This window comes from Pantherophis guttatus, chromosome 11 (genome assembly GCF_059756535.1).
Source record: "Pantherophis guttatus breed Tessera chromosome 11, ASM5975653v1, whole genome shotgun sequence".
NCBI lineage: Eukaryota > Metazoa > Chordata > Lepidosauria > Squamata > Colubridae > Pantherophis > Pantherophis guttatus.
The window spans coordinates 139,493-159,380 of NC_142073.1; the positions used below are offsets into that span (position 1 = coordinate 139,493).

A 19,888-nucleotide genomic window follows, 5' to 3' on the forward strand; every position below is an offset into this window, starting at 1 on the left:
TCCGTCCGGAAGAGGAAGCGTCGCGCAGGGGCCCATGGAGGAGCGCGCGGAGGCGGCGGCTGCGGAGGCCTCGCTGCACCGGCTGGCCGGGCTCGCGCCCGAGGGGCAGGTGGGGGGGCTGGTGCTGGTCAAGCGGCGCAGCGCCGCCGAGGAGCAGCACGTCTTCAAGATCCCGGCGCCGCGCGCCTCCCTGCTGGGCCTCGACCTCCTGGCCGCCCAGAAGCGCCGCGAGCGGGAGGACCGGCCCGCCAAGAGGCCCCGCGGCGGGACCGCCGAGGAGGGCGCGGACGAGCCGCCCCGGCAGCCGCCGGAGGAGCCGGGCGACGGGGCGGGGCGGGGCGGCCGCCGGCGCAGGGACAGGTGAGCAGGGCGGGCGACGGTCCGGGGGGCTCCGAGGCCGCCCGGCAGGCCGGCTGAGCCCCCCGTCCCTCCCCGGCAGGCAGTACCGCTCGGCCCAGGCGGAGACGCCGTCGAACCCGGGGGGCGTCAGCGAGGGCTTCTGGGAACGCAGCCGGCAGCGGGAGCGCGAGCGGCGGGAGCAGGGCGTCTTCGCCTCGTCCAAGGAGAAGGAGCGCCGGAGGGAGCAGGAGCGTAAGCGCGACCGAGGTGAGCCAGGGCCCGGCGCCGGCCTCGCGGGACCCTCTGCCCACGCTGCTGACCTGCCATTCTCCGCAGAGACCCGTGACCGCGGCCGGCGCACTCCCCGCGCCGACAAGGATGGCTCTTCGGAGAGGAGCAGGAGCGCCCCGAGGACCGAGCCGGAGAGTCCGCGGCAGCCGCCCAAAGGTGCTTGGCAGCGGGGAGACCGCCTGGGAAGCGGGGGGACGGGGCGGGGGCGGCTTTGCCCCTCGCTGGCTCACGCCTTCCTTTCCGGTGCTCAGATGCAGCCACGCCGTCGCACTCGAGCTGGGAGGAGGAAGACAGCGGTTACAGCGGGTCCCGCCGCTCCCAGTGGGAGTCTCCCTCCCCGGCTCCCTCCTGCAGGGACTCGGAGCGGAGCCACCGGAGCCCTGCTCAACCTCGGGAGAGCGAGAGGCGGGGCGACCGCGAACGGTACGGCGGGACCAAAGGATTGCAGGCGGATGGCGCTGCGCTAGTGGCCTGAGTGGCCCGGCTTGGTTGGGGGACGGGTGGAGAGAGTGAGTTTTGCGGTGGTGGTCGCCCTTTGCAGGTCCAGCAGGAGCAGAGGCCCCGAAGAGACGCCTTTGCCCACCCCTACTTACAAATACAACGAGTGGGCTGACAACCACAACCGAAGGCATTTGGGTGGACCCCCTTGGCTCTCCAGAGGCAGGGGTAAGATAAAGATTGTGGAGCGGGGAGAGGCCCGGGCTTGCTTCAATCCAAGGTAGAATTGGCATCTCATGAGATATTTTTCCAGGGAGATGTGAGGATGGGGAAGATGGCATTGCATTTGAAACGGAGGAAGAACGGCAGCAATGGGAGGACGATCAGCGGGTGAGTTAGCAGCTTTAATCCCTGGGGTGGTTACCTTGCTATTTGAGGCAAAATGGCTGAAAGGGAAGAAATGAAGCAAAAAACTTCAGAATGAGACTGAAGCAAATCTCTGGTTGACAAACTCCAGTGGCTGGGGCTGCTTTTCACTTTCTAAGTGTGGGCTGTGGGATTTTCATTGCTGGGTGTGAGGTGAGATCGGTTCCAGCTGGCCAACCCTTAGGAAGAGACTTCTCCCAGGGGCTTGGAGATCTCTTTTTGCCTCTCATGGTGAAATGGCAATCTGTGTGTGTGAGAGAGAGAGATCAGATTTCCAATAGTTTGTAGTGTTGAGGAAAGGGCTTCCTTAGTAGTGGTGGTGGGACTATTGTGGTGTTGCTATGAGCAGCGCAGCAGAAGAGACCTCATTTTTCTTTGGAGAGACTTTATAACCATTTTTGTCTCTACTCAGCAAGCTGACCGGGACTGGTATATGATGGACGAGGGCTATGATGAGTTCCACAACCCTCTGGCTGCCTCCTCAGAGGAGTACGTGAGGAAGCGTGAGCAGCACCTGCAGAGGCAAAAGCAGACGCGCATCTCAGCTCAGCGCAGGCAGATCAATGAGGTTGGACAAGGCAGGGCAGGGGCATCCTAGGTTGAGGGGCCCTCGTGCTCACTGTGATCCAGAAACAGTGGGTCCGCTTGGTCTCTGCTATTGCTGGGAGCCCCCCAAGGCCTGCTTGTCCTAGAAGCGGGGGCTGCTGCCTGATTTAACCTTTTGCTCGGCAGGATAACGAGCGCTGGGAGACCAACCGCATGCTGACGAGTGGTGTGGTGCATCGGCTGGAGGTGGAGGAGGACTTTGAGGAGGATAATGCTGCCAGGGTGCATCTCTTAGTGCACAACCTGGTACCTCCTTTTCTGGATGGGCGCATTGTTTTCACCAAGCAGGTCAGGTGAAGTGGTGCTGGGGGTGTGGGGGGAAGGACCAGTGGACCTTTGCTGCCTTGAAATTATCCCTTTTTTCACTCTTTCCAGCCTGAGCCCGTCATCCCTGTCAAAGATGCCACCTCCGACTTGGCCATCATTGCCCGCAAAGGCAGCCTGTTGGTGCGGAAGCATCGGGAGCAAAAAGAGCGCAAGAAGGTGCTGGCTGAGTCTCTTGCTGTATGGGGTGCAGGCGGGTCCCTGTCTCTTTGGTGGAGAGAGAGCTGGTTTGGCCTAGTGGTGAAGGCAACAGGCTAGTAAGTGGGAGACCATGAGCTCAAGTCCAGCCTTATGGCTGGCCTCTCAGCCCACCGCACTTCAAAGGGTTGTTGTTGTGGGTAAATAAAAGGAAGGTGTGGTTTACCGCCTTGAGTTATTTGTTTAAAATAATAAAAGGTGAATTTAAGGAAAATAATAAGCAAAATAAATAATACAACCTCCCCTGAACTATTAACAGTAGGGAAGGCAGGTGCAGCGCTCAAGTGGCTTGTAGTACATATTAAAGCGGGGGGGGGGGGGGCAGCTTCAGTTGTGTAAACTGAGGGAAATCCTGAAGCAGGAAGCTGTGGTGGGGTGGGGGGGACGGCATTGAATGATGAGGACTCCCTGATCTGGAGAGAAACAAGTACCGTCCTCCAGGTGGGCTAGCACTTTCCCCAAAGGAGCGGGTTTTCTGGACTCATCATTACTGGTGGAAGCCAGAGTTTCAGGAGCCTTTGCTCAGCTTCGGCTGATTGCCTCGTTTGGAGAAGAAAATCTAGGCTCTTGTCACCTTAATGCATTGCCCAAGGGGCAGCCTCTGAAGGTTACTTATTTTCTATGAGTAGGTTGCAGCAGGGAAGAGTCACTGTTTGCGCATAGCACCTAAGTTACCAGTGCAGCATTGTTTACTGGAGGCTTTTGAGGTATCATTTGAAAGATGCCTGTTAGATTTTCCAGGCCTCCACCTGGTTCAGCAGCCAGGTACCTAAGGGGATTTAAGAAATGGCAAGAAAGGAGTATTTTTCTTTAGTAGAACTCACACTGCCTTGAGAACAGCACTGTTGTTCGGAAGGGCATTTTGGGGTCTGTGTCTGTCCAGTGACTGCTCATTTAATTGACTTTGATCTATAGTAGCTGCAGCTATGTTCACTTGATTTCTACCACTGCATGCATTTGGCTCTTAACATTAGTTTCTTGTTACTAGGCTTGTGATTTTGCAGAAGTGGACCAAAAACAGGCATAACTGCTTGATGTTGCTTTTTAGGCCCAGCACAGGCACTGGGAGCTGGCAGGGACAAAACTTGGGAACATAATGGGCATAAAAAAGGAGGAGGAGGAGGAATCAAGGCAAGTCCTGGCCGAGGATGGCACGGTGGATTACAGGTAGGATGGAGGTCAGTTGTAAAGGCCGGGGCGGGGAAGTGATCTGACAAGGGATGAAATGCTCTGAACCCTCCTCTTGCAGGACAGAACAGAAGTTTGCTGGACATGTGAAAGAGAAGAGTGAGGCAAGCAGTGAGTTTGCCAAGAAAAAGTCAATTGTGGAGCAGAGGCAGTACTTGCCCATCTTCGCTGTTCAGCAAGAGCTTTTGACAGTTGTCAGGTCTGCACTCCCTCCCTCCCTCCTCCAGCCTTCACCAAGGCTTCCCTTGGAACAGACAATGGGATGGGAGGGCGGCTGCCTTACTCAAGCCAGTGCTATGCTATCGAGAATCCAGTAGATTCTGGTATAGGCCCTAGCAAATAAAATGATGTGGAATGCCTGTATTAAACAGCACGTGGAATATCGAGGCATTTTGCAAATTGAAAAATCCAGGAGGGGGTGGAGGGTCTTTACGCCGTATCATTGCAGCCAATGACAAGAGTTGCTGCCTCCTCCTGACAGAGACAACAGTATTGTGATTGTGGTGGGAGAGACGGGCAGTGGCAAAACAACGCAGTTGACACAGTACCTACACGAGGACGGCTACACGGACTATGGCATGATTGGCTGCACACAACCACGTCGAGTGGCAGCCATGTCCGTGGCCAAACGTGTTAGTGAGGAGATGAACGTGGCCCTTGGGGAGGAGGTGAGTGCTGCAGGCCGTGGGGCATCTGGGCGAGGCTGTGGGTCACCTTCCTTCACTCAGAGGCCGGCTGAGGGCCGTGGGGGCTTGGCTTCTTCTGGCCTGCTTGGTGAGTTCTGCCTGTGGACCTTGTGCCTGTGCCAGGTGGGCTACGCCATCCGCTTTGAGGACTGCACTTCGGAGAGTACCGTGATTAAGTACATGACAGACGGGATCTTGCTTCGGGAGTCTCTGCGTGAAGCTGATCTTGACCATTACAGTGCCATCATCATGGACGAGGCTCATGAACGCTCGCTCAACACGGATGTGCTGTTTGGCCTCCTGCGAGAAGTAGGTGCCTGGTGGGCTTTGTCTGGGGTTTCTGGCAGGGTTCCTGCAGTGGAGGGAAAAAAAGAATACGTCCCCCCCCCAGCTCATTCACCTGTTCATGTTGAACACAAGCTAAAACTGCTGTCTGTGCTGCTGGGTATCGAAGAGTAGATAGGAGGAGGTGGGGCTAGGATTAGTAGGACCCAGGCTGAAATTGATTCTTAGAAGATAAATGGAAAATTAATATCCTTCCAGACCCACTTTTAATCTCCCAGAAAGGGGTAGTGGTGGCAGTTGTGGGCAGGCAGTCCCAGCCTTTCCCCTTGGGGGCCGTGGACACTTCACTGCAGCACAGAAGCCAGCCACCTGATCCTGCATTGCCCACAACTGCCTGAATGGGAGGCCCATGTTGCATCTTTCCAATTGCACGTCTGAAACCCCCTTTGATTTTATCCTAAGAGGGCCAACTGCTTCTTGAAAAAGCTGATAAAGTGGAGCATTGTCATCTATTTTGAGGGCTTAGAGGACTGAGGGATAGAGAGCTCCTTGCTTGTGTTTCAATGAAAGTGGCCTTGGGTCCTTCACCTGCTTAGGCTGTAATTGCCAATCTCAATCAGCCTTTATCCATTCAGCAGTATGGCCAGCAGGTACACACCACATTGCTGTAAGTAGGCAACCCAGAGCCCTCTAGAGATGCTGTTCCCAACAGCCTGGCTTTATAGGAGCTTCAGAGTGGATTGTCAGCCTTACCAGGTAGACGAGACAAGAAACATGACCACTCTTTTATTGTAAGGTTACATTAACAGCCTCGAGAGTCACCTTTACAGCTTGTGAACTCGGGGAGGGTCCCTTCAGAACCTCTTGTTCCACCCCCTGTACAGCTGGGGGCAAGGCTCCTTCCCTTTCCATTTGCTAGGCAGTATCTCTTCATCCGTCTCTAAAGGTCTTTTCTTCATATCAGTGGGCTTATAAAGAATAGAATAAAGAATTCTATTCTCATTCAAAGCAACAGATTCGAGGGTTGCTTCTTAAATTTGGTATGATACAGAGTAGAAGGTTGGACTAGAAGACTTCAAGGTCCCTTCTAAATAGGTGTTTAGTTCTTTCTCCATCAGGGTGTTTTTAATACAATCCTCAGAATGATTCTTTGCTCCACAAATGACTAGGAACTCCTCCTAAAGTCAAAGTGGCCAGCCTTAGCCACCTTCTCTGTAGTGCTGCTGGGTCAGGTTTAGCGGTGAGCACAATTAAGTGCATTGGCTGCTCAACATTTTGTTACCAGGGTTGCAAAAAGGCAGCTGAGCAGAAGCAACCTAATTATATAGGCAACCATGATATGGAAGTGATGTATCCCTGGAGAAGCAAATGCTTTCACTCTGAAACTTTCATTGGGCAAAAGGAAGGAAAAATGCAAAATGAGTGGCTATAAAGGGGCCATTTGGGATTTTCATATTACTCTTTGGCAACGATCCTGTCTTTTCATAGGTGGTAGCCCGTCGCTCAGATCTCAAGTTGATTGTTACCTCGGCCACCATGGATGCAGAGAAGTTTGCGTCTTTCTTTGGAAATGTGCCCATCTTCCACATTCCAGGCCGCACATTTCCTGTCGACGTTCTCTTTAGCAAGGTATGGGGTAAGCAAAGGCCTGGACCAGGCCATCCAGGTGACACCTGGATAGGTGTATCAGCCTCCTTTTTGCTCTTTCAGACTCCGCAAGAAGACTATGTGGAGGCAGCAGTGAAGCAGGCCCTGCAGGTCCACCTCTCCAGTGCCCCTGGAGATATCCTCATTTTCATGCCAGGCCAGGAGGACATCGAGGTGAGTTCATCTGTGGGAGTATTTAAGATCTTAGTCAGCCCCCTAATGCACATATATTTGCCTCGCCTCATCTTGCAGGTTACGTCTGAGCAGATTGTGGAGCATCTGGAAGAACTGGAAAACGCTCCTGCTCTGGCTGTGCTACCAATCTACTCTCAGCTACCTTCAGATTTGCAGGCCAAGATCTTCCAGAAGGTATAGCCTGCTTTCCACTAGTGATGATCTCAGATTTACTTGGCAATGGTACCTGGAAGCTTGAAGCTTCTATCATGGCTTTTCCCAAGATGAGGGAAAAGAACTCAAGATGAGTAGAATAGTTGGCAAGCAGCCTGACCTGCAGCAAAAAACGAGAGTCCTGGAAGTAGATGAATTTTGTGCCATGGCTTGAGAAGACAAACATCTTTCTCTTCTTAGGAAGTAGAAACTAGAAGCTTTTACAGGAGCTGTGGATACAGGCCATTTCAGTCAAAGGGATTGCTAATTCAAGCCTTTATAGGACTTACAGTAGCTTCTGAAAACAAAGATGCTGGAATTAAAAGCCACCACACTTCAGGGTCTTTCCTTGGGAGAAGCTGAGCATTTCAGTTGACGATGGATTGGTAGCTGCATCTTGAAACTTGGATTCTTGGCAGGCACCAGATGGAGTCAGGAAGTGTATTGTGGCCACCAATATTGCAGAAACCTCGTTGACAGTTGATGGGATCATGTTTGTGATCGACTCCGGATATTGCAAACTGAAGGTAAGGAAGTTTGCTTAGAAAAAGCATAAGGTCTTAGGGATGAAGCCCCGACTTACCCTACTTGTTACATCTCAGGTCTTCAACCCACGGATTGGCATGGATGCCCTGCAGATCTATCCAATCAGCCAGGCTAATGCAAATCAGCGCTCTGGCCGAGCTGGAAGGACAGGCCCAGGTCAGTGTTTCAGGTAGGAGTTGTACGTATCCAAGGGGTCTCCTTGCAGCAAGTGGGCACCGCAGTAAATGCTGTCTGCAGCTGCCAAATCTTGTTCTGCTGCTGTGGCCAAGGCTGCTCCACTGAGGTGGTTGCTCTCTTTCCTGAGCAGACTGTACACCCAGAGTGCATACAAGAATGAACTGCTGACCACCACTGTCCCCGAGATCCAACGTACCAATCTGGCCAATGTGGTGCTGCTTCTTAAGTCTTTAGGGGTGCAAGACCTGCTACAGTTCCACTTTATGGATCCCCCTCCAGAAGACAACATGCTCAACTCAATGTACCAGTTGTGGATTCTCGGGGCGCTTGATAACACAGGTTGGGTGGAACAACCCTTTCCCCATATGTGGGGGGGCTTGTGCTTTTGTGGGGCTTGGCTCAGAAGATCACTGTCCCTCCAGGTGGTCTGACATCAACTGGACGTCTGATGGTGGAGTTTCCCCTTGATCCAGCCCTCTCCAAGATGCTGATTGTTTCTTGTGATATGGGCTGCAGTTCTGAGATCCTGCTGATCGTCTCCATGCTCTCAGTTCCAGCCATTTTTTACCGACCAAAGGTGGGTCAGGGATTCTTTTGGTCTTTGCTCTCAGGAATGGGCTTCCTGGTCTGTCACTTTTTCTGCCGTCTCTCTGCAGGGTCGGGAGGAAGAAAGCGACCAGGTGCGAGAGAAGTTTGCTGTTCCCGAGAGCGACCACTTGACTTACCTGAATGTTTATCTGCAGTGGAAAAATAACAGTTATTCAACGCTCTGGTGCAATGAACACTTCATTCACGCCAAGGCCATGCGGAAGGTGCGTGTTGGGGCAGGCCCAAGAGGCACAGCGTGACCGTGAACAGAGCTGAACCTGCTCTGGCCCTTATCTTCCAGGTGCGGGAGGTGCGAGCGCAGCTGAAGGACATCATGGTGCAGCAACACATGAGCCTGGCTTCCTGCGGCACCGACTGGGACGTGGTTCGCAAGTGCATCTGTGCTGCTTACTTTCACCAGGCTGCAAAACTGAAGGTGAGAGATTCTTGGCTCCCTGCGCGGCTCACCTGCTTCCATTGGTTGCAGAGCAGGGCCTTTTGTGTAGCGGCCTGCTCCTCCATCTATTGTGTATTTGGAGGGGGGGCTTTAACCTCCACCCCACAAGGCCGCCTCGCAACTTGCTCAACTAATTTCCCTTCCCAACATCCTCAGACAGATTCACTTCTTTGTGAGCCTCAGGAGATGGAGGCCAGGTCTTGATTCTGCCCAGCACCAACACCAAGGAAGCTCCATTTTATTTATTTATTAATCAAAGTTACATACATTGGAAGCAACTCTTGGCAGCAGGAAATAATAAAACCACAATGTAAAAACAATTGTTACAAATTATAAAAATGTAAACATTCATCATTAAAAATCAAACCACACACACACAGCACGACCACAATAGGGAAGCCACCTTAAAAGGGTCCGAGTTTCCTGAAACCTGATGAGACAACCAGGTTTTGAGGGCCTCCCTGAATATCAACAAGGATAGAACTAACTTGAAAGGTGGGGGGAATGCTGCATAAAGTGGGCACCATGGCAGAGAAGGCCTAACTCCTGGGACCCTTCAAATGTAGGTAGGTCTCTCACAGATGGACCCTGTGGCCCTCTCTGCCAGGCATTCCCTCGGATAACCTGGACCCAGTCCATGAAGGAATGTTCTGGAATGCCATATCCAGAATCCCACGATCCTGTCTCAATGTGGAGGATTAATTATAGATTTTCCATATGGCTTCTACCCAAGGCCCCCTTTTCCTCTGGTGTCTTCTGACTGTTCTGGTTGATTTCCTAAAGCAGTTAAAGGCCTGTGAAGGAACTGGGGCCAGGCAACACTGACCTTTATGCTCTGCTGCAGGGCATCGGGGAATATGTCAATATCCGCACAGGGATGCGCTGCCACTTGCACCCTACCAGCTCGCTTTTTGGGATGGGCTACACTCCCGACTATATTGTCTACCATGAACTGGTGATGACCACCAAGGTGAGGGGATACGTTGGAGAAAGGGGCCTACATAGGATGATGGTGGCAGATGTGGGCAGATCCATTTTTCTCCATTACCAGCTTCCTCATCTCTGCCTTTAACCTGCAGGAGTACATGCAGTGTGTCACAGCTGTGGATGGGGAATGGCTGGCTGAGTTGGGGCCCATGTTCTACAGTATCAAGCATGCTGGCAAGTCTCGTCAGGTGAGAACGAGCTGCTGGGGGAATCATCCAGTTGCTCCAAAAGAAAGCCAGCCAGCTCCAATTCCTGGCAAGCTGGAAATATTTTAAAAAATTAATGCCGCTGCTCATCAACCAAGATACAGACATCAAGTCTGTGTAGCAGTGTTTGGGTTGGGCCACATTTCATAGTAAAGCAGGATGGAAGAAGACGGATGAAATCTCGCGTGGCTGCTTGTTCTGTTCTAGGAGAGCCGGCGGCGAGCCAAGGAAGAAGCATCTGCCATGGAAGAAGAGATGGCTCTGGCGGAAGAGCAGCTCCGTGCTCGCAGAGAAGAACAGGAGCGTTGTAATCCAATGGGCAGCGTCAGGTATGACCCCGTGGGCTCCTCTTCCAGGGGAGAAGTCCCGAGCCTGGAGTAGTCTGCTCTCTTCAGTCTTTCCTTTGTGCCCCTTTCTGCAGGTCCACAAAGATTTATACACCAGGGCGCAAAGAGCAAGGCCAGCTTGCCACACCTCGCCATACCCCAGCTCGCTTTGGCCTCTAGCCATGGACATCTGCATTATATATAGCTTCGCGTTGGCTCTGCTGCCGAGATCAGGATATCATTTTATTGTTTATATAAACATTGTTGCTCCTGGACTCTTTTGGTGGATGTTGGGTCTTTTTTTCAAGCAAGGGTGGTGCTCTGCTAGAAGTGCTACATCATGACAGCAGCTACGGATGGGACACTTAGACAAGTTCTCTCAATAGCAAAGCCTGGTCTGCAGGAAGGGATCCCTGCTGGCTGCAGACCGGCTCTTCTGGACACAGTTTACCTTCACTCCAGAGCTGCGTTCTCTGGCTGTGGCCCCTGGAAAGGTGGATGAGTGTAATGGGTTCATAACAGAAGTATGTGCCAGAGTTGTTGCAGTACAGCCTGCGGCTCCAAATCACTGTAGTGGAGAGCCTGCAACCAGAGACTTCATGTTTAGAACCACCCAATGTTTATTGGTGCTCATGAAACCAGACCAAACCCATCCTAGTTCAGCTCTCTATTTCTCCTGGTCCACGGGGTTCTGTAGGAGCAGGTCAAAGTATGCTTCCTTTAGGCCAGCAGTCCCTAACCTTTCTAGCCCCATGGACCGGCAACAGGGGAAGGAGATGGTTTTATGTGCTCACCCACTACTTGTGTGGCCCAGTTCCCAACAAGCTGCAGACTGGTTTGTGTCTGTGGACAGGGGGTTGGGGACCCCAGCTTTATACAATCTCTCTCTGCTACTGCTACAATTAAGGAAATGGGAGGCGGGCTGTAATTGGGCATCCTCTGCTCTTCTTCCAACCTCTGGTCATTCTTGGCACTTGCCTTGATGCGCTCACATACAATGCGCCTCTCGTTGATTTCATTCTTTAACTGTTGGTTGTCCTCTTGCAGCCTCTCCAGTAGTTGATGCAGAAGGCTGTGGGAGGGAAAAGGGGTGCAGAGAACCCCTTAGGTTAAGTAACCCTAACCCTCATGATCACTGCAGGCTTTTGAAAGGAAAGGTGTCTGGAATTTAAAGGTACCCGCAGCTGTTTTTCAGTCCATCCTAAATTAAACACGCACCTGGTCTGATTTCACCAAGGGAGGGAGAGGGTGGGTGGGTGGGTGGGTGAAGGAATCCTACAAATACTCCCCTCACCCCCCAGCACCAAAGAGCAGCTTTGTCACTCACTCTCTCTCGCCAGTGAGCTGGGCAATTTGCTTGATCTGTGTTCGGAGCTTGTGGCCCAGCTCCTCATTCATCTGCCTGTAACAAAGAGGCTGCTGAGGAAGCAAATTGACCACCACCCGCCCCTTTGCCCCATAGCAAACTCAGCTGAAGCATCCCTCTCCTACTGTGACTGGGCAACACTCACTTTTGCTCCTTTACCCACTGGCGAACATCGGCCACCACCAGTTTGCTCTCCTGGTGCAGCCAGTGATGGCCAGCGCGGGATGCCTCCAAGGAGATTTGTAAAGATTCTATCTGCTGGGTGAAGAAAAGAGCCATCTGGGTTGGTTGCCATGCTCTGATCCAGAGCGCTCCCTCAAAAGGCCTTGCAAATCTGCTGCAAATGACCCGGCCGAGGACACCAGGGAAGGTTAGAGACTAGCGTCACTCTGTGCTCCTCAGGGCCATTCCCCCCCCCCCAGCTTCGGCCACCCTCAGAAAAATGAAGAGCTGGGGGCTGGCTTGATTCTCTCCCATTCTTAAGGAGCAACAAGACCTTTACTGGCCACCACCATTTCCTCCTCCTGTCCTCGGGTGGAGTGCATGGGACAGCAGGCAAGGAAGGATTATTTCCTTCTGGAGATTGCCTAGGGGTCATTTCCCTCCCCAGTCCCTGGTTGGCTTCCTGGGGGCCAGGCAGTGCATGGAAGAAAGCAGGGAGTCTGAGCTGCAAGTAATAGTGGAATTGTGGAGTGTGTGCAGCTAGGACACGCTAGTGCTAGGAAGATAAACAGGGTTGCTTCTGGCTGACAAGGAGCTTGTGAAGCTTGGAGTCTCTCCGTGGAGGACAGAGACTCACTGCAGCATCCAGCACTAAAGGGGCAGCTGGGCCCACCCCACTTGCCCCATCCCTGTCCTCCATGCAATGCCAGCTGGCAGCCTCATGCCTATTTGCCAGCATTGCTCCTGCCAAACAAGGGCAGGCAAAACTTGGCCCCTCCAGAACACCTCCCACCTTTCACGTTGGAAAAGGGGCTGGGTGGAGTGGGAGCATTGGAAAAGCCAGAGCCAAGGGTCCTTCTAGCAGCTGATGTTTGGTGGCTTTGCTGGTACTGCCAGGACACAGGAGTTGCCCAGCCATGGGCCATCAGCCCTCTGGGCTGGCTCACCGCGGTTGCCTGGTGCTGCAGCTGCAGCCGGGCCTGCCTGAAGCGTCCATTCACCAGCCCCAACACAGCTGTCTGCTTGGTCAGCTGCTCTTGCAGAGAACGGCTGTCTGCCTTCTGCTCCATCACACAGGTCTGCAGGGCCTGCACTCTCCTCTCTGTCTCCTGTAACTGCATGGGAAGTTGGCCATCAATCCCACCCCAGCAATGTGGCTCTCCAGATGCCATAGATCTTGGCGCAGGTGCTCTACGGGACAGAGAAACAGGCTCTTGATTCACCAGGGGGAGGGCATGTTCCTGTCTATCTCACGCAGCTCACCTGCTGCCGCAGCCTCTCCAACTCCAGCATGGGTGCTGCCTGCAAAGGTTGCCGCTTGGACCTGCTCAGCTTCTCCATCAGCTCCTTTAGCAGTTCTCTGCCAGAGGTGGCAGCAGCAAGACCATCTCCTCCCAAGAAGCTAAGAAGAAAGCAATGGGTTATCCCCCACCCAAAGGCAAGTCCACTCCCAACCTGGCCTACTTCAGCCCAGGGAAGAGACCTTTTCTGCTCCAGCTCTGCTTCAGCTAGGCAGCCTTTTCCAAGGAGAACCTCCAGAGGGCAGCCAACTTTCCCAAGACGCTGAAGCTTGAGGCCCCTCTCCACCGGCTGGTCCTGGACCATCTCCAATGCTGCGGAGTAGAAGGCTCAGATAGGAAGGGTGTGGGGCCCCAGGCCCTTGGACTCCCATGGTCCAGCATGCTTGGATTGGGTGAGAATTATGGATATGCTTTTTTGCACTAACAGAAACTTGGAATTTGTCTTATTCCTGCCACTATTGGCAGTTGATGCTTCAGGAGCACTTAGCCCAGGCATTAGAAGAATGGGATAAACATCTTTGTATAAGTAAGAATGAAATAGAATTTCTGCCTATCAGCTTGGTGAGCAGGCAAGGAGAAGGATGGGGGAAGGGAAGGAGCAACCCACAAATTGGCCCTCTTGGTCCCTGTGTGATCTACCCCACTCGACACACCTGGAGCCAGCCTCCTTACCAGCCTTCCCGGGCTGTTCCGGGCTCTTGGGCCTCCTCAGCTGCAGCACTGGGGCTCCACCAGGCCAAGAGGCTGCTCGGCCTTGCTTGGCCTCCTGTGAGGCAGCTTTCAAGGGATGGGCCTGGTCCCAGAAGATGCTGCAATTAGCCCATGCCCTTTGAAGGAGCCTGGCTGGTTTCTGGATGGCATGGAGAAGAGGAGGGGCGTGAGCGAGTGCCAATGTACCTCTGGCAAAGCCCTCCCCAGCAGGTATCCCTGGGCAGATCAGCAGCCACTCACCCATTCCTTCTGTGCACACAGCTGGTGGCTTTGTTCCAGCAGGGCCTGCACTAGGCAGGCATGGTGCTGCAGCTGCTGACTCTGCTCTGAGGCTGCCGCCTGGCACAGACTCTGCACAGCCAGTTCCAGGCGAGCCAGATCTGAAATGAGGCTCAATCAGCTGGGACCCCCAGCTGCAACAGGAAGGACCAGCTGAGGGGACCAGAAATAGGTGGGTCCTTTACCTTTCAAAGTGCTGCTGTTCTGCTCAGCCTCCCTCGCCAGCTGCATCTTCAGTTCTTGCACCAGGGCCTGGTACACCTCCGCCTGCTGATGCAAACCCTCCTCTTCTGCCTGCTGTAGCTTCTAGGCACGTCCAACCGAGACAAACGGAGTCAGGTTTTTGCTCATGTTGTGGCAGGTCCCCCACTGCTTGCTCCAGCTGGCCAGCACTATCGGTACTAGACCTACCTGTTGGAGTATCGCCTGGCTGACCATCTGTTTTCTGTGCTTTGTGTTTGAGCAGTTGTGAATCAACTTGTATGATGCAAACTCTTGGCTCAGTCTGGCCACGGCTTCCTTTTGCTGCAGCAGCTGAGACAGAGCCTGTCTCAGTAGGCACAACTAGCTTATTGCATCTGTCAGCTTCCCACCAGACAAGGCAATACGGCTCCTTCAGCAAACCTCACCCCACACTCAGCAGCCAAGGCTGGGTGTAAATAAGACACCGTGAACTCACAGAAGATCAGGCTCTTGTGGAATACAGGACAAGCATCACTGAGACTTCTGTGTCAAAGCCAGGATTTAAATCCTAGGCCCTTTTCTTACCTCAGACTTGAAGCTTGACATCTGTTGCAGTTCACACCAGCGTTTCCCCCCATGGAAGGAAAAGGGCTGTGGCCACACTCACCTTGCAGTGGCTGGCTGCCAATTGTTCCTGCAGCTCCTGGATGGTCTGGTCTTGCTGGTCTGTGAACTGCCTAACTGCATGAGCACTGAGCTGCCCAAGGCTGTCCTCTGCTTGGCTGCTGCTCCAAAGATTGATCACCTCTTCTTGCAGATGATGCATCTGACTGTCTAGTTCACCAACTCGGCCCAGAGCAGCTCGGTATTTCTTCTTATAGAGATCCAAGATGCTTTCCAGAATATGGACAGAAGTCTCTGCTTGACGCAACTGCTCCCGCATGTGCTGGTGCCGCTCAATTTGAAGAGAGTGCTCCCTTTCTTGCTCCTGGGTCAATGCCTTAGATTGTCGGAGCTGTGGAGTATACAGAGGCAGAGAATATCAGGTGCTGCCCTGGCTTCTGGGGGAGGTAGAAGGAAGTTCTGAAACCCACCTGTGTCTTGAGAGCCTGACACTCCTGGAGCAGCATCTCCAAGGCCTGATGCTGTCCTTGCGTCCAGCTTAGACCATCCCTCATGTGCTGTAGCTGCTCCACGGCCACCTGGAAACCCTGCAACTGCTCTGGGAGGGCAGCCTTGCTTGGACTCTGTGGAAATAGCATCACCCAAGATCAAGATGGGGAGCCTCTGGAGGGAGAGGGAGAGGGACCACCAAACTTCCTCTTCCCTGTGCAACCTGTCACGTTCTGGTGTCCTGCGTAAGAAAAGCCAGCAACACAGGTTGATGTTAGAATTGTTTATCTGGAAACGCGGACCCCGCACAAAGCGATCATCCAAAAGGAATTAAAGTTTGTGCTACCGTGGTTAGTTCACCCACCCCTTATATTGTGCTCCACCTCCCTTGTGTGTGCACCCCTCCTACTGACTGCTTGCTGCTAATTTGGCCGCCGGAGTCCAGCCACACCCCTAGCCATCCATCCCGGCTTATCCCGCTGTTTCCTGCTTCCGACTATCAGCCAGGCAGTCTGGGCCCCGCTAGACAGGCGGTAGCCCCATGGAGGCAGGAGCGATGTGCTGCGGGCCATGGGCGTGTGGTGGCGGCTTCTCCCCAAAATGGTGTGGCCATTGATGCCCGTGTGCGCACGTCCCAGCTGGCCACTCCTCCTCTGCCCGAATGGCAGCCCCGGGCCATCTGGCGGTCCACGGCTGACACCACCATGGCATCACCTTCTCCCCAACTGGCTGAAAATCACCTTAATTCACAGGTACAAGCCCATCATGCAGGGTTGCAGAGGCTATCTGGAGAAAGGGAGGAGGAACGTTTGCCCCCGGATGTAAATCTGGCAAGGAAAACCAAGGGCCTCTCCTAAAGTCCAGCATAATGTCCATCCAAACAATAATACAGTCCTGAATAAATGTATGGAACAAACCCAAATGCATAAAGCTGAAAAAGTAACACATCTATAGACCCAGCTCGTTCATCTTTATTTCACTGAAAAGCAGTTTTCAAAGCTGCTCCCCTGGCTGAGAGCAGGCCTTGCAAGAGGGGATGGCCTCCATGGTTGAAAGCTATTCAGGCCCAGGGCTTCTTGGTGTAGCCCTCCTTCTGAACTGCCTGCTCCAGAATAATGCCGCCTGTGAGGTCAAGAATAACAGTTGTGGCCTGGCTCATTCAGGGCAGCTTGGTCAGGTTTGGCTGGTGCTCTGACTGCTTTGCTGATGCTCACCCTCTCTTGATGACAAGGGCCTGCCTGGCCCAGGAAAAACCAAGGCATTCGAGAAAGCAAGCGTCAGTCCTCCTAGACATAAACCATGACAGGCATCCGAACTGAGGCTGGGCCTTGGTAGGAGGCCACTTGCTTCCCATGGAAGACCGAGGAAGGACCCCAAATGCCTGAGGAGGGCGTCAGCTGGTCCCTTCCGGTCTTCCTCTTGCTGGGATGCACAATGGGGCACCTCCTCTTTCCTTCCATGCATGAAAAAGCAAATATCCATGGGCTGATGGGAAGTGGGAGAGATCTTTAATTCAGGGCTCCTGGGAGCCTTATTAATCCTCTGGGTTTGCAGAACTGAAGGACTGAGACCCAATACCCAGTCAGCAATGCTGCAGCCACCTGAAAGGCACAGACCTTATTAACATTCATCTCCAACATCATTAAGATGTTTCCTGGAAAATTAATTGAGATACTCATTAAAAATAAATTAAGAAAAATGTGTTGTAGAGTGCTTGCTCTGAGCTCATAAATCACAGCTCAAAGCTTTGGGTGGCTGGGCAGACAATTAATGTGGGCCAATTTGTTTTACCCTGACTCTGAAAATGAGAAAGCAGACAGAAAGATTAGATTAGGGCTGTCTGCCGAGCATATTTTAGGACAGAACGGGAACATTGTGGGATGTCAAAAGCCAGCCAGGTTTCTGTCTCAGAGGCGCTGACAAACTGGATCTCCATATCAAGGAATGGGCAGAATTCTTCCCCCCTTGAAAACTGTCCTCACCTTCGCACTCCGCTGGCAGGAGAGACCTGCAAAACTAGCAGCAAGTTGGCTGGAGAAAAATGCCATAGAGCACCCTTACAGAATACAGAATAACTTGAGTTGGAAGGGACCTTGGAGGTCTTCTAGTCCAACCTCCTGCTGAAGCAGGAGACTTTACAGCATGCCAGACAAATGGTTGTCCAATCTCTTCTTGAAAAGCTCCAGTGATGGAGCACCCACAACTTTTGGAGGTTAATTGTGCTCTCTATCAGGACATTTCTCCTTAGTTCTAGGTTGTTTCTCTCCTTGGTAAGTTTCCATCCATTGTTTCTTGTCTTGCCTTCAGGTGCTTTGGAGAATAGGTTGAACCCCCCTCCCCTTCTCTGTGACAGCACCTCAGATATTGGAAGATGCTATCATGTCACCTCTAGTCCTTCTCTCCCCTAGACTAGACATACTCAGTTCCTGCAACTGTTCATCCTCCAGGTCCCTAATCATCTTGGTTGCTATTCTCTGCATTCTTTCTGATCTGAACATCTTTTTTGCATCATGGTAATCAAAGCTGGAGGCAGTAGCATTCCAAGCATGGTCTTACCAAAGCAGCCTAAAGCAGTCACCTCACGTGAGCTTGATACTATCTGTCCGTCGATGCAGCCTAGGACTCGGCTGCTTCCAACTGGGAGAAGAGCAGGAGAGAATGCATGAGGGAGAAGCCCTGTGGAGTTGTCGTGTCCGAGAGGCCACTCTTCACCAGGTCACTTTGCATGGCAGCTGAAGGACTGCTGGCCAGGGATGCCTTCCGAGACTTGGCTGCATGGCCTCCATAAGCCCTTCCCAATCTTTGGTCCTGAGCAGAATCAAGGGACCATGAAACCTGGCCAAATCTGCATCATCTGATTATTTTTCAAAGAGACCCGAGACACGATGTCCATTGATCGACTTTTGCCTCAGGCAGGAGACCATTGGGAAAAAGTAGCTTGCTCGGTTTTGCAAAGAAAGATCTGTCCCTGTCAATCATGGGTGGTACATCAGCTGGCAAAATCTCTCATTCGAAGCTTTTCCAGAAAGGAGGCCACAGCTTTGGCAGCATCTGAAGTCCAGCGCACATCTCAGCATTCCTAAGCGCCACCTGCCCAGCCTTCCCAGGGACGAGCAAGGGCTAGGGATCTTCTGCATGCTTTCTGCCTTTGCTCTGTCAGGGGCCTTTTCCCACTGGAGCTGGGGCAGGGGCCAAGCAGCTCATCCACTGGGCCTGTCCAACTAGCCATGCTGGAGGCTTGCAGCTCTGCAGGAGGGCAGCAGGGGGAGCCCCCCGCCTGCATCTGTGTCTTCTCCCCCCTCCTCCCCCAGTGAGCTCCAGTGGAGGAATCCCCAAATGGCAGCTCTGAAAATGCACCTTGATTACTAGGCATTAGAAGTAACTCATGGCACAGTGATAACCTGGCAGAAGGCAAATGCATTAAGTGTCTCTTTCAGAGCCCTTAAAATGCCTTTCTTCTGTCAAAAGTTATCATTATTTGCTCTTTGAGGCTCTTGGAAGGGAAGGGGCCTGGTGGCTCAGCAGACTGATAGCATTGTGATTAACACCAGCTGTCTGCAATTACTGTAAGTTCGAATCTCACCAGGCTCAAGGTTGACTCAGGCTTCCATCCTTTCTAAGGTAGGTAAATTGAGGACCCAGTTTGTGGGGGCAATAAGCTGACTTTGTATAAATATACAAAAGTATGAAGGCTATTGCTTAACGCATTGTAAGCCGCCCTGAGTCTCCAGAGAAGGGTGGCATATAAATCAAATTAAAAAAAAAAAAAAGGGTCACGCAGTTGGAGAGGCTCTTGGGGGACAGCCTCTGATATGGATGGCTGACAGTTGCTTTCTATTGGGAGCCAGAGACAAATGGAGTGGGTGAAGCCATTAGCCTCAAAAACATTTGAGGTTCACTTTCAATTTATACAGTGACATTTCTTTTTCCTACTTCATTCCACCCCAACTCCTTCCCTCCCCCTCCCTTTCTGCTAGTACCGAGGCTACAAAAGAGAAGGGCATTTCCCTCTCAAACTCTCAACTGATCTCTTGCATTGGGTCAGGGTGCCCACTGATTTTCAGAAAGTTTTGGCACAACTGGCCATCCGGATGCCGCATTCTCCTTGACCAGCCAGTTAAAAAACAAGAAGCAGATGCAGAATGGTTTTTCCCCTGTAGGGACTCCCTCCTGATGGATTTACACTGGAATAGGAGGGTTCTAACGTTCAGAAATTATCTAAAGCCAAAGGTCAACAGTGAAACTGTTAATGACACAGGTCAACATTATAAAATCTTTCACAGCCAGAAAAGAGCTCAAAACAAGGTGAGCGAGGGAGGGCTGGGACAGGTGGGTTCTCCACTGGAAGGTGTCAGGCTGTGCCAGAGACCGAGATGTGAAAAAGGGAGATGCAAGCAAGGCAACTGGGAAGGGACCACTCTGGAAGTACTCCTGGAGGTGGGGGGTTAGTTACCTCATTTCTGGGGAGATGCTGTAGTGGGGGACCTAGCTAACTAATGTGGCCAGGGACTCAGAAAGACCAACAGAATTGTCAGAGTTGGGCAGGGCCAAAATCAAAACAACAAATTATTGCACCTCAATATGTCCCAGGATTTACAGTAGCAGAAGAAAGAGAAAATGACGGAGCCTCTCCTCTGGAACGCCTGGAGGCACCTGCTCCAAAGGAACGCC

The 19,888-nt window shown here is 52.6% G+C and overlaps 2 protein-coding genes across 27 annotated transcripts in view; one reads left to right on the forward strand and one right to left on the reverse strand.

The window, feature by feature from the left end:
* Positions 1–10,377, forward strand: DHX38 (DEAH-box helicase 38). Of its 3 annotated transcripts, XM_034426729.3 has the most exons (26): positions 2–360; positions 440–606; positions 676–786; positions 882–1,053; positions 1,172–1,296; positions 1,382–1,458; positions 1,907–2,062; positions 2,227–2,388; positions 2,476–2,583; positions 3,671–3,789; positions 3,872–4,009; positions 4,292–4,478; positions 4,620–4,805; positions 6,270–6,410; positions 6,492–6,602; positions 6,681–6,797; positions 7,235–7,342; positions 7,418–7,530; positions 7,669–7,877; positions 7,961–8,115; positions 8,195–8,350; positions 8,428–8,562; positions 9,428–9,553; positions 9,663–9,758; positions 9,984–10,105; positions 10,198–10,377. In XM_034426729.3, the coding sequence occupies exons 1-26, from the start codon at positions 35–37 to the stop codon at positions 10,280–10,282; spliced, it is 3,708 nt and encodes a 1,235-aa protein (XP_034282620.3). In that variant the 5' UTR covers positions 2–34; the 3' UTR covers positions 10,283–10,377. The 3 variants fall into 3 exon arrangements, with proteins under 3 accessions (XP_087733502.1, XP_034282620.3, XP_034282619.3); XM_087877376.1 differs by having other exon boundaries at positions 1–360; positions 6,492–6,797; XM_034426728.3 differs by having other exon boundaries at positions 440–786.
* The window catches only part of PMFBP1 (polyamine modulated factor 1 binding protein 1), a 24,522-nt gene continuing 13,378 nt past the window's right edge, over positions 8,745–19,888 (reverse strand). For 4 of the 24 annotated variants that reach the window (XM_034426731.3, XM_034426732.3, XM_087877377.1 and 1 more), the window contains exons 4-16: positions 15,199–15,351; positions 14,772–15,119; positions 14,333–14,455; positions 14,107–14,227; positions 13,883–14,022; positions 13,604–13,781; positions 13,114–13,243; positions 12,894–13,032; positions 12,578–12,745; positions 11,614–11,726; positions 11,430–11,504; positions 10,897–11,174; positions 8,745–10,684 (exon numbers count right to left, since the gene is read on the reverse strand). In XM_034426731.3, coding sequence (XP_034282622.2) covers positions 10,668–10,684; positions 10,897–11,174; positions 11,430–11,504; positions 11,614–11,726; positions 12,578–12,745; positions 12,894–13,032; positions 13,114–13,243; positions 13,604–13,781; positions 13,883–14,022; positions 14,107–14,227; positions 14,333–14,455; positions 14,772–15,119; positions 15,199–15,351 — 1,983 coding nt within the window. In that variant the 3' untranslated portion in view covers positions 8,745–10,667. The remainder of the gene's footprint in view (positions 10,685–10,896; positions 11,175–11,429; positions 11,505–11,613; positions 11,727–12,577; positions 12,746–12,893; positions 13,033–13,113; positions 13,244–13,603; positions 13,782–13,882; positions 14,023–14,106; positions 14,228–14,332; positions 14,456–14,771; positions 15,120–15,198; positions 15,352–19,888) is intronic. The other 20 variants (XM_087877382.1, XM_087877383.1, XM_087877384.1 and 17 more) reach the window with 15 other exon arrangements.

What these genes read in the sequence shown, in the direction of transcription:
- DHX38 (XM_087877376.1), top strand. Translation starts at nt 35, where the DNA reads ATGGAGGAGCGCGCGGAGGCGGCGGCTGCGGAGGCCTCGCTGCACCGG. An exon ending in GGAGCGTAAGCGCGACCGAG is followed by an intron (nt 607 to 675) that starts GTGAGCCAGGGC and finishes CATTCTCCGCAG; the next exon opens with AGACCCGTGACCGCGGCCGG. An exon ending in AGCAAAAAGAGCGCAAGAAG is followed by an intron (nt 2,584 to 3,670) that starts GTGCTGGCTGAG and finishes GTTGCTTTTTAG; the next exon opens with GCCCAGCACAGGCACTGGGA.